This window comes from Tupaia chinensis, unplaced genomic scaffold (assembly GCF_000334495.1).
Source record: "Tupaia chinensis unplaced genomic scaffold, TupChi_1.0 Scaffold000094_1, whole genome shotgun sequence".
In the NCBI taxonomy this organism is placed as follows: Eukaryota; Metazoa; Chordata; class Mammalia; order Scandentia; family Tupaiidae; genus Tupaia; species Tupaia belangeri.
In genome coordinates, this window is record NW_006159556.1 from 2,637,100 (window position 1) to 2,648,761 (window position 11,662).

General features: G+C 41.3%; 1 protein-coding gene across 5 annotated transcripts in view; it reads left to right on the forward strand.

Moving 5' to 3' along the window:
- Positions 1-11,662, forward strand: part of FAM13A (family with sequence similarity 13 member A) — a 249,625-nt gene that overhangs the window by 195,456 nt on the left and 42,507 nt on the right. For all 5 annotated transcript variants that reach the window (XM_006143243.3, XM_027769857.1, XM_027769858.1 and 2 more), the window contains 2 exons: positions 2,867-2,943; positions 3,615-3,657. In XM_006143243.3, coding sequence (XP_006143305.1) covers positions 2,867-2,943; positions 3,615-3,657 — 120 coding nt within the window. The remainder of the gene's footprint in view (positions 1-2,866; positions 2,944-3,614; positions 3,658-11,662) is intronic.

An 11,662-nucleotide genomic window follows, 5' to 3' on the forward strand; every position in this document is an offset into this window, starting at 1 on the left:
ACCAAAATGTATCAAATAAATTATGTCATAGTGAATCTGGATTTCCAAAGTCACTAGTAGAATGTATATGAGTCAGGATGTTATGAATTATAAACCAAGTTTTATCTGGTTAAAAAAAAAAAAACCTACAGGGACCAACATGTAGCGTAGTGATTAAAGTGCTGGACTCCCACGTGGCCTACTGTGGTTCGAGTTCCAGACCTAGCAGCTTGAAATTCACATAAGGCGTGTATATATGCATGTCCAAAATGCCAGGAGAGTGGAGAAGGGATTGTGGCATGGCCATGCCCCTTTGGGGGGGTGATTTCTCACTTTCCCTCTTACTCTCTCTCTCTCTCTCTCTCTGGTGAATGCACATGCGCCCTATAGCAAAAACCTTTAAAAAAGAGGGAAAAAACAAACCTGCATTGTAAGAAGGAGTTTCATTACATTACACTGAAAGTCATAATTGTTTTTTGTTATTTTTTAAAATTATCTATTACCTTTTAAAGATTCTAAGTTTAGAAGAGGAATTTCAATAAAAGTTAATACAATAAAACATTTCTATAAAAATTCTGTTACTTCAACCTCTACTAAATGAAAACATTAATGAACTATTTTAACACACCTAGAAATGTGTTTGGGACATAAAGCAGTTCCAAACCTTCGAAAAACCTTGAGTCAATATTTTCTCAGTAGGTGAGTGCTGTTGGGAAGTCCACTAGCAAAGGGGATGGGAGTGCTCTGTGCTTCCGTGTTACTTTGACTTCTTACAGGTCCCTCCCCCATCCCAATGAAGTGGGGGAATTACTGATTGACTTCTTTCCTCCCTAACCCTAAAGGTAGGATGGAAATGAGAATTTACTAAACACTAGGTACCCATGGAGGTTCGTCTTGTTACTGTACTCACAGATACTTACTACTCCTTCCTTTCATTCTGCAAAACCCAAAGTACTTGCCTTTCTAACACATTCAAAGAATGTTCCCCGTTTCTGCCTCACTACCTTAGCAAAGATACACAGTGAGCTTGCATCTGTTTTAGTGAAACCAGGCCATGAATATTCAAGACAAATGTGTGAAGAAACTGCATGACAATTGGAATTATTGTTAAGCTTTGTAGAGGAGGATTGAGCAATATTGAGTCACACTTTGAGGGGCTGGCAGGTAGCACTGGATTCTCATATAGCTGACTGAGGTTCGAGTCCCAGACCAGGTGGCTTTCTTTCTCACTTTCTCTCTCTCTCTCTCTCTCATCAAATTAAATAATAATAATAATAATAATAAAGATTAAATTAATAATTGTAAAAGGAAAAAAAAGAAAGCCACCCTTGAGAATTAATATATATAAATACTCAGATCCTTGGAGAGTTTTTTTTTTTTTTTTTGAGAGTGTTTTGCTATAGGGCACATGTGCTTGCCAGACAGAGAGAGAGAGAGACAGAGAGACAGAAAGTGAGAAATCACCCCCCAGGGGGGATGGTCACATTGCAATCCCTTCTCCTCCATTCTCCTCTCGGGATCTTGGGCACACATGCACAAGCGCCCGGCGTGAGTTTTAAGCCACCGGGTCCGGGACGTGAACCACGGTCAACTACATGGGAGTCCAGCAACATAGCCATTACGCTAATTGCTAGTCCCGAGAGTTCTTAAATATATGGATCAAATATTTTTAAAACTGCAGAGGGGAAAGAAGTTAATGCCTGTTTTAGCCATGAATGTCAGCTACACTTCCTCACACCTCACAGCCGTTTCTGCAAGGCTTTCCATTGTGTAACATAATTTACCTATAATTCTAAAAACATAAATTAACTGTATTTTGATTCGTCCTGTTTGGAACAGTTTCCTGACATCTTTTACCTGAAGTATCTCTACAATTATATAATGTTACTAGGGTTTATTTTCTGTTCTTTCCTCTTCTATCTAAATATTATTTCTTAACCTTAATCAGAAAGTGCTTATTTCTTCTGAAATACCATTTGCTTACGACTGTCATGTCATTGACACTGTTCTGAAATGGTCTAAAGCTAGAGGATTGTGCTTTTCCTGGGAATGTATGATTCAGAGCTTAGGACAACCTAATACTATTGCACTAGATCTCACACTAAAGATTTTGATAATCTATTGAAGATTACCGGTGAGAGAAAAGATTCTTTGTCATGGATATATCCCTCTCTATTAGTAAAGTCACGCTCAGGTAATATGAGCAATTATACTTTGGTTTAAGGGGAGCCGTTTTATAGAGGCCTCTTTTTTTTTAGATTTTTGCCATAGGTCACAAGCATTCACCAGAGACAGAAGGAAAGTGAGAAGTCACACACACCCCTACAGGGGGAATGACAATGCAGCTAGCCCTTCTCCATTCTCCTCCTGGGACTTTGGGCATCTACACACATGCCTCCAGCATGAATATCAAGCCACCAGATCCAGGGCTTAAACCCTGGTTGGCCATGTGGGAGTCCAGCACTGCAACTGCTGTACCACCTGCTGCCCTCCATATTGTTAATGTGAAATGATTCAGGTGAATAAGCAGTACGTGTTGTACCAGTTTCCAGTTGGATTCAAGGTCAAATTCCTCAATGCTAATTAGAAGCCATGCTAACTCTTTGACAGTCTGGGTTTCCCTAAGCTTACCTATGAAATGTAGATCATACCTAACAAAGACATGATCGGGTACAGTGACCATTTCTATGATGCTAAGACAGACCTTGGTTAAAGGGATGAGAACATTCGATATACAGTATATCGTTCTGCAAGCAGTATATACCACACTGAACACTTGCGTTCCTATCTGCATAGTATGTGATGTTTCTGTTGTAAATAAAGGAAGGTCTGCACTGTATACTTTTTACTATTGCTATTGAGCAATCAAAAATTGTTCTGTTGACAGAATATGGAAAGTCTTAATTCGGCATGGTCTCCTGGGAGGACTGGACCTGACAATGTTGAACTGATATCTGATGAAAGGTAATTTTGGAATTTTCTCCACATACTGTTCTCAAGGATGTGCAGACGTTTTCTTTTTTCTTCCATTTAATACAAGGTGCGTTGAACAATGTAAAAGAATAGAATTAAAGGATCATATGTTTACCTACAGTATTTTATAGCACAGAAAATTCTTAGAACAGAACATCATCTACCATAGGGCTACTAAAGGCAAATAACATATTCATGGTGGCTTGTATTTTTTAGTTTTATTTTGTTTAAGTTTTTTTGTTTTGTTTTTATAAAAATTAGGTATAGAGATACTCAGCCTAATACTTAAAAATAAATGAAATTAGGGGCCAGCAGGTGTTATGGTGGTTGGGGCTCTGGACTCCCACATGGTCAACCACGGTTCGAGTACCAGACCTGGCAGCTTGAAACTCAGGCCAGGCGTGTGTACATGTGTGCATGCCCAAAATCCCAAGAGGAGAGTAGAGAAGGGATTGTGGCATGGCCATCCCTTCCTGAGTGATGATTTCTTGCTTTCTCTCTCTCTCTCTCTCCAGTGAGCATGTGAACCTATAGCAAAAATCTCTCAAAAATAAACAAATAAAATAAATACAAGGAAATCATAATGCCAGTGGATTAGAAAGTATTGTTCTAAAACAAATGGACATTTAATGATATTTTCTTGTTGTTGCTATCATTTATAGCAAAGAAAATGAAAAAGATGACAGACACACCCGGCATTTTGAGGTGAGTAGCCAACAAGGAAGAGGGAGACTGACAGAGCTATTCATAAACTCTCGAGCGCACGTTATGTGTGAAATGCCATCAGCTGTCAATACGGGATAATGAGATAAGGAACAGGACTGGTTTGAAAGGCAGATACCAAGACTTACAGATTCCTTGGGAAATCGTAAGAACGCCATTACTGTGCTCTTCAAATTATTTTATTTTACCTGTGACGATACACTTTAAGCAGCATGGATTTCTCTTTTGGTTTTTCATTAAGAGAAAGCAAACAAAGTTCAGGCTGCTGGTTTGATTTTCCATGATTTGATATGTTTTTAAAGTGATTGGAATTTTTAGGTAGGGAGTTTCAGTGGATCTAAATGGGTTATCTCACTAGTTTTCAAATGAACGTCAATACTAAGCCCAACTTATTGTCTGAGTTTTGTGTTTCCTTTTAAGTAAACAATGAAAAAAAAACATCTCTAGCTCTCTTATGTGTCATCGAGTTCCATTAGGTTCAGGCCTCCCATTTGTCGTCTTAGGGCGAAGAACTGGTTTCTCTGGCCTCCAATTCCAGCTTCCATTCAGTGTGCTATAAGCATCATTTTCCATTGATCTATGTGTGTTTCATGTACTTTTTTTAAAAAGAATTTTTTATTTAATTTGTTATTATTATTTTTAATTTGCTATAGAGCATGTGTGCTCCCTAGAGAGTGAGTGAGAAAACAAGCTGCCAGGTACAGGACTCAAACCACAGTCAGCTATGCGGGAGTCTGTTACCTTAACCACCACACCACCTGTTGCTCCATCTACTGTATTTCTAAATGCTTACAGCTCTACCTTCAATTTTACCAGTTTCATTTTTGTCAAATTTAAAGCTTTTCTTAACCTATTCTTAAGTTCTGACTCTTGGCACATTAATTCTATGGAGAATTCTCATTCTAATCCAATGATTCTTAAACTTTCTTGGGCACAGACCCCAGGTCACTCCTGGTTTCATTCTGCTACATGTATTAGGAGACTTCAAAACATTCACAGACAAATGGAATTAAAGTATGACTTTATTTTTGCACAAAAAAATTTTGAACCCCATGCCTAGTTTTATCATTTTTCACATTTTACATGACCTTTCTGAAATCCCCACGTATTGAATCCTATTCAGTGCGAATAGTCCCTGCTATTACAGGGACTCTTCTAGAAGCCAGAACTAGATGACAGCCATGGTTTCTGCCTCCATGGAGTTTTACCATCGAGCAGAGTAAGAATTGGAAAACAGTGGACCTCCCCTAGAGAATATTGCACACTTATATACGCTTTTGTACAAAATTGCTGGAAATAACCCCCTCCACACACGCACACATAAGTGCTGTAGACTGCTCGTATTTCCTCTGTTCAGTTCTTATCATGTGTCCCTTGTGAGCTAGCCTAGCCAGATCTTAGGAAGGGAGTGCTTCCTCCTGACGTCACAGCCTCTGAACCGTTTCTTTCATCTCTCATATCCAGCTCTTTTATGCTTTTTTTATTTGGTTGTTGTTGGGACTAGGCAATACACAGACATTCCTTCCTTGTCTTCAGGCACCTTTTTTAAAATTTTGCTATTAGGTGTGTGTGCTCACGGGAAAAAGAGAGTTAGGAAGAGAGGGATAATAACCAAGCACCCTCCAGAGGGGATGGCCATGCCACAATCCCCTCTCCACTCTCATCAGGGATTTGCGTGCACACACACGCATCCCCATTGTATGCCTCTTGCTGTCAGGCCGGAACGCGACCCTCACAGTCAGCTCTGTGAGATCCAGCCACAAAGCTACATACCAGTGGCCGACACTAGGCACCTCTTCAAAGAGCCCGTTTCCCCTTGATAGTGGATTTCCCCCCTGGTTTCATCCTTGCTCTGCCATCTTCCTTGGCTCACAGCAAAACACCTACTCATGCCATCACACATGATTTTAAAGAAAGTCGCTTCGCCAGCCTCCTGGGGAGACCTCCTTTGTTTGTCCCTTTCATGCCTATTATCTTTCGTGAGATAAAAGGGACTAGAACAACCTGAGCAGGTGGACTTGGTAACATGAACGCAAATTGCAGGTGGCGTCCAAGCTAACCTGGTGCTGGGTTCAGTCTGCCCAGGTCTTTTTGTGGACAGCTGCCCCAGGTAGCTGATGCCTCACAGGGAAAGCATCTCAGCCCATTCGTCCCTGTGCCGCCCAGGCCCATCTGCCAACCAGCGCCCAGCCCGCTGCTGGCACCCTCAAGCATTCACTATTAATAATCATGTCATCACGGCAATTCCAGCTAGGAGATAAAATTAGGTGACGAGTTAGCCCAAGGTCCCGTATCGTCTTTCTATCACAGCTGCACCAAGCGGGGAAATAAGACATCACTCTACCAGATGGGGTTATTTCTACTCACGAAGTCATCTGTTTTTCTCACTGAGCTATACTTTATTATTATTCATGTAAGTGATGAAAAGATGTTTTCCATTGTAAAACCTCTTTCTCTCATTTCAGTGTGTTAATTTGCTTTTTAAATATATGTAGCACTTTCTAAAATTGAGTATGCCCTCCAAATAATAAATCTGGTTTTCTGGTAAAACAACAGTAACCTCCAAATTTTAGTGATGAAAAATAAGTTAGCTACCCTCCCAGAATTCAGTCCAGCCAGTATTCCTTTTGTTTCAAGTCTCCTGTAGTATCAGGGGGAGATGCCAGAATTTATATGCCCACCAGGAATGGATATGATCACTTTTCCTTTAGGACAGATCTTGTCCTTTAAAATTCTCCTGGTCAGCTGTCAGGTCACTGTAAGGTGTCAGAGCAGATGACACAGCAAATGAAAGCTGCTGGGGGAAAGGGGGTTCTTTTCGTTCTGTTTTTGACTAGTATTCTGTTGGAGTGTTTTGTGTGAATGCATGTGTTGAATATGACCTTATCCCTTTTGTCACATGTCTTTTTAATTTCTTCTAATTTTGTAATTAATCTTATCCAAAAAGTGGGTCAGTTGAGATCTCAGATGGACCTTGGTCAATGAGTTTCCCATTTATTGGGTTATCGGAAAAGTCACAACGCATTTTTGCATAAAAAAACAATATGTCATTGGGACCAGCAGATGGCATAATGGCTATGTCGCTGGACTCCCATGTAGTCGACCGCAGTTCAAGACCCAGACCTGGTGGCTTAAACTCACACTGGGTGCATGTGCGTGCATTCCCAAGATCCTGAGAGGAGAATGGCGGAGAAGGGATTGTGGCATGGCCATCCCCCCAGTGGGTGATTTCTCACTTCTGTCTCTCTGTCTCTGTCTTTCTGGTGAGCACATGCACCCTATAGCAAAAACCTCTCAAAAAAAAAAAAAAAGTCAAAAATATTCTGACAACTCAATATTTTATTTCTTTTTTTTTTTTTCTATAAGGCACATATGCTAGCCAGAGAAAGGGTGGGAGAGTAAGATGAGGGGAAGTAAGAGAGCACTTCTCCCCTGTGTGGGGTGGGGGTGGCTATAAGGCAATCCCTTCTCCTCCTTTCTCCTCTTGGGATTTTAGACTGCGAGTTGGCCATGTGGGGTCCAGCCACCTTAACCTCCACGCTACCTACTGCCTCGAAAGTTACCCATTTATGTTTCACTTTTGAGTATGTGATTTGGATTAAAGTTTGTTTGGTGACACAGGCATAGCCATTACAGTAACTGCTGGTTCCCTGGATTAAAGTTTATTTGGTGACACAGGTATTGAAAAAAAAATTAGGAGTCACTTCAAAATGCCAAAAATTAAAGTACAGTTTCATCAGGTAGTTTTGGACAGGCTGACAGTTAATAAACTATCCTATGTGGGCTGTGTGGAGTAAGGAAACACCTAGAATGCGTTCCCTGGGTATGTAATCTAATCATTATTTTTTTGTTTGTAAGCTCTTTTAACAACTGAAAGCATCCAGAAGAGCAATCATCCTTAAACTAGCAGTATCAAGATTCTAAAAGGGTATCACTGAAAATACAGATTTTCAGAGTTCTGTTTACAGTAGTGTTTGTGCCTTAGGCTTCAGTTCAATTTCTTTTGATTCCTACTGAAAATATTTTATACTTCCATATAAAATCCAGAATATTAGATCTATGACCTGATAGGGAATCTCTTTACCAAGAAAGCAAAGCAAGTAAGAACTATAACTTCATGGGAAGGCGATACCTTAACTGGGAGAGATCATTGTATATCAGAATTATAAGGTCAATCAAGTGTTAAATTCTTTCAAGATAATTTTTGCATTCTTTATGCTTTCTAAGCCTACTGCTTAAGAGAGCTTAGAAGCATACCTTTGATAACAAACAAGACATTCATAATAAACAAAAGACTATTTCCCTTTTCCTTCTCTTGCTTCTAAAGGAAAAGGAGAGGAAGGAGAGAAGGAAGAGGAGGCTTTGCAATCAAGACTGAGATTTAATATTAATTTCCACAAGGTTTCAAGTGCAGGCTTTTATTTTCCCTGAAAGGGTTGATTTCTGAACTATCTCTATCCATAAATATTTATGAAATAAGTTTCTATTATTTTACCTTGAGTATATTTAAAGGAAGTTTCAGAATCTTATGTTCTGTGTTCAATGTTAGAGTTCAATGTTAGAACCAGAAAAATTAAAAAGCTCTATTTAGATTCACTTCCAGTTCAGTCTAGTGGCAGAAGGCTACAGAAGCTTTACAGTTCACACCAATTTTAGAAATTTGTTATGTCCATTTTCCTTTATTGTCAAGCCAGATAATAAATGTTTATGGTTCTGCATTTTAACCATAACATTTATTAGAGAGAGAGAGAGAGATTTTTTTAGAGAGAGAGAGAGAGAGAAAGATTTTTTTTGCTATAGGGCACATGTGCTTGCTGGACAGAGAGAAACGGAGAGACAGAAAGTGAGAATCACCCCCCAGGGGCAATAGCCACACCACAATCCCTTCTCCTCCATTCTCCTCTCAGGGTTTTGGGCACGCACGCCCACATGGCCAGAGTGAGTTTTAAGCTGCCTGATCTAGAACTCAAACCATGGTTGACTATGTGGAAGTCCAGCCACTTAACCGTTATGCATCTGCTAGTCCCGTGGTTTTCCTTTGACTACTGTAGTTTCTTCTGTACAAACTTTATAGTACAGCACACTCTCAGGTGCTGTCCCTGCTCTGGTGAGCTCTTAGCTAGACGCTGCTTGCCCATCTCCTATGTAGGGAGAGGACAGGGGTGGAGCAAAATTTACCAACTCTTTGAAGCTGAGAAAGGGGCAGGAGCTATAAAGCATGGGGATAGGAACAGCCCTACGGGCCTAGTCGCTGGTGTGGTGGTTAAGGCAGCTGGACCCCATGTTGCTGACTGCACAATTTAAGTCTCAGACCTAACAGCCTGAAAAGCATAGTGGGCAGGGCCAACAGGGAGCATAGCATGGTGGTTAGGGAACTCCCACATGACCAACCACAGTTCACGTCCTGGACCTGGAGGCTTGAAAATCGTTCTGAGTGTATGTGCATGCATGCCCAGAATCCTCAGAGGAGAATGCAGGAAAAGGGATTGAAGTATGACTATCACGTCTGGGGAATGATTTCTCTCCTTCCCTCTGTCTTCTCTCTACAGTGAGCACATGTTCCCTATAGCCAAAACCTTAAAAATAAATGAATAAACGAAAGAAAGAAAGAAAAACACATCGGGCACATGCACATTGCCCAAAATCCCAAGAGGAGAATGGAGAAGAAAAGATTGTGGTGTGGCCATCTCCCCTGGGAGATGCTTTCTCTCTTTTCTCTCTCTCTCTCTGTCCCTGTCTGTCTCTGACAAGCACAAAGGCCCTACAGCAAAAAAAAAAAAAAAAAAAAAAAAGGAAAGAGAAGAAAAGAAAAAGCCTAATCAGACAAGTCTTGGCAGATTAGACTGATAGATTCATAGTTTAAGGGTCCTTGAGCTGAACATGGAAGGTTGCCCAAGGCCCTACGTGTGGGGTGAACTCTTTCCTTATGAGGGGGATCTTCAAAAATTTCATGGAAAAAATGTATATTATGGGGGAAAAAAACAACTGAGCATGGATTTTAATATATTTTTGCATCAAAACAAACTTATACTTTAGCTCCTTGTTTCCATAAATGTTTTGAAGTACCCTCATAATTTGCTCCCTAGAACCCTGTTTTTCTTTGACAACATACAGGACTCTTGGAATTCCATTTTCAGTGTCTCTCTTCCCTGCTTAATCCCGCATCTTGTTCATTCCTGAATGTCATCACCTAGGACATAGTTTGTGTTCAATCAAGACTTGCTGAGTGAATGAATGAATGAAAGGAAAGGGACGTAGGGGATAAATGCAAATAGCATTTCCTTTGCAGTTACTGTGAACTGTTTTGTATGTTTTCTATTTAATCTTCCCAACAACCTGGTGAAGTCTTAGCCCTGTATTAGAGAAAAAGGAGCTAAAGTTCCAAGAGGTGTACTTGCTGGAAGTCTCACAGCTAGTAAAGCTGGCATTTAACCTTGAGTCTCTGCCTCCAAGAGCCGTCTTTATCTGCCATACCACCTTGTCTCCCCTGAGAGCCAAACCCTTCACTTATTTCTAGTACACAGATATTTTTTGTGTTTTCCTACGGTGTGTGGCATTTTGACAAGGGTTTGATGGCACCGCAGCACGAGGCTCTCTGGACTGAAAATGGCTAAATCAATGCATTGCTCTCTGATGGAACTGCAGATATTAGACACATAAACAACAAAAGTTGAAACCAAAAATATTTTGGTATTTGAGAATGCCCTTGACATCTTAACCTTTCAACCTTGATCTTGAAACAGACCAGCAGGTCCGATAAGCACTATTAGAGGGTGTGGAGCAACCTGGTACGGAAGGTCACCCAGACGAGGCTGACTGGCATGAAGGAAGGGCAGTTTTCATGCTAGTAAGTTGCTACAGAGCCTGCCCCTGCCCCCTTCCCCGGCACCACCAGCAGTGTTGAGAGCACCCCTGGCTCCGCGTGCAGGTAAAACCATCTACAGCCCACTCTGCAGCCCCAGGCAAGGCAGCTGTGTCAGGGTCAGAGACCAGCAGGGCTAGATGCAGGAACGGAGGCTTCTAGAGCAGCGGGAACGTGAGAGAGCAGCCCCAGGACTGCTCAGAGCACAGCAGGCCAGAGCTGGGCTGCATATGTCTTTCCATGCTGAGAGGAGGGTGGCCAAGACTGGTGAGCTTGTGTAGGAGGGCTATCTCCCTGCTGTGCCAGAAACCAGCCAGGAAGCCCCCAGCTCATGTAAATTAGCACAGGTCCGTAGTGTAAATTGTGTGTATATGTAGTGCAAGGCACACCCTGAACACCTGGTCCCCTGACCGTCCTCTACTGGACACTGACCATGCTTCAGGGCATTTGCACGTACTTTCCTTCTTCCTGAAATGTTCTTCCCACAAATGGCTCACTTTCTCATTTCCTTCACATCTCTGCGTGAAGGTCATTTGATCAGAGAAACCTTTGCCAGTCACTCCATATAAAACAAGAGACCTCAACTCCACCACCAACATCCCTCTTCCCTGGCTTTATTTTTCTCCACAGTCCTATCATTTTTTCTTCATTTATTTATTAACTGACTCTTTCATGTAAGACTGATGAGGACAGAGACTATATTTTCTCCACTGTAGTTTCCCTGATGTCTAAAAACTGCAGAGCACATAGTAGGTACTTAAAAACTCACTCCATGAGTGAATTGATGAATTCATTTTATCTTTGTATCTCCAGCACCTGACATACTAGGAGCCCTACTGTGTAACCTGTATTTATACAACATACAAATGGGTGATATTTAGTCCACACACAAGGTCTCTCACCATCCAGCACCTCCCTGGCTGACACCCATATTGTCTGACTCCCTCTTTCTAGCTTAAGGACTAGAAATCTCTTCTCTCACTCTGTGACCAAGCAGGTCACACTCTCATGCCTACCTTTGCAAAGTTCTTCCTTCTTCCTGCTTTCTTCTGTGCAAAGTACCCTCCTTTCCTGCAGTAAAAAAAAAAAAAAAAAACAATCCACATGGGGGCGGGCCATGATGGA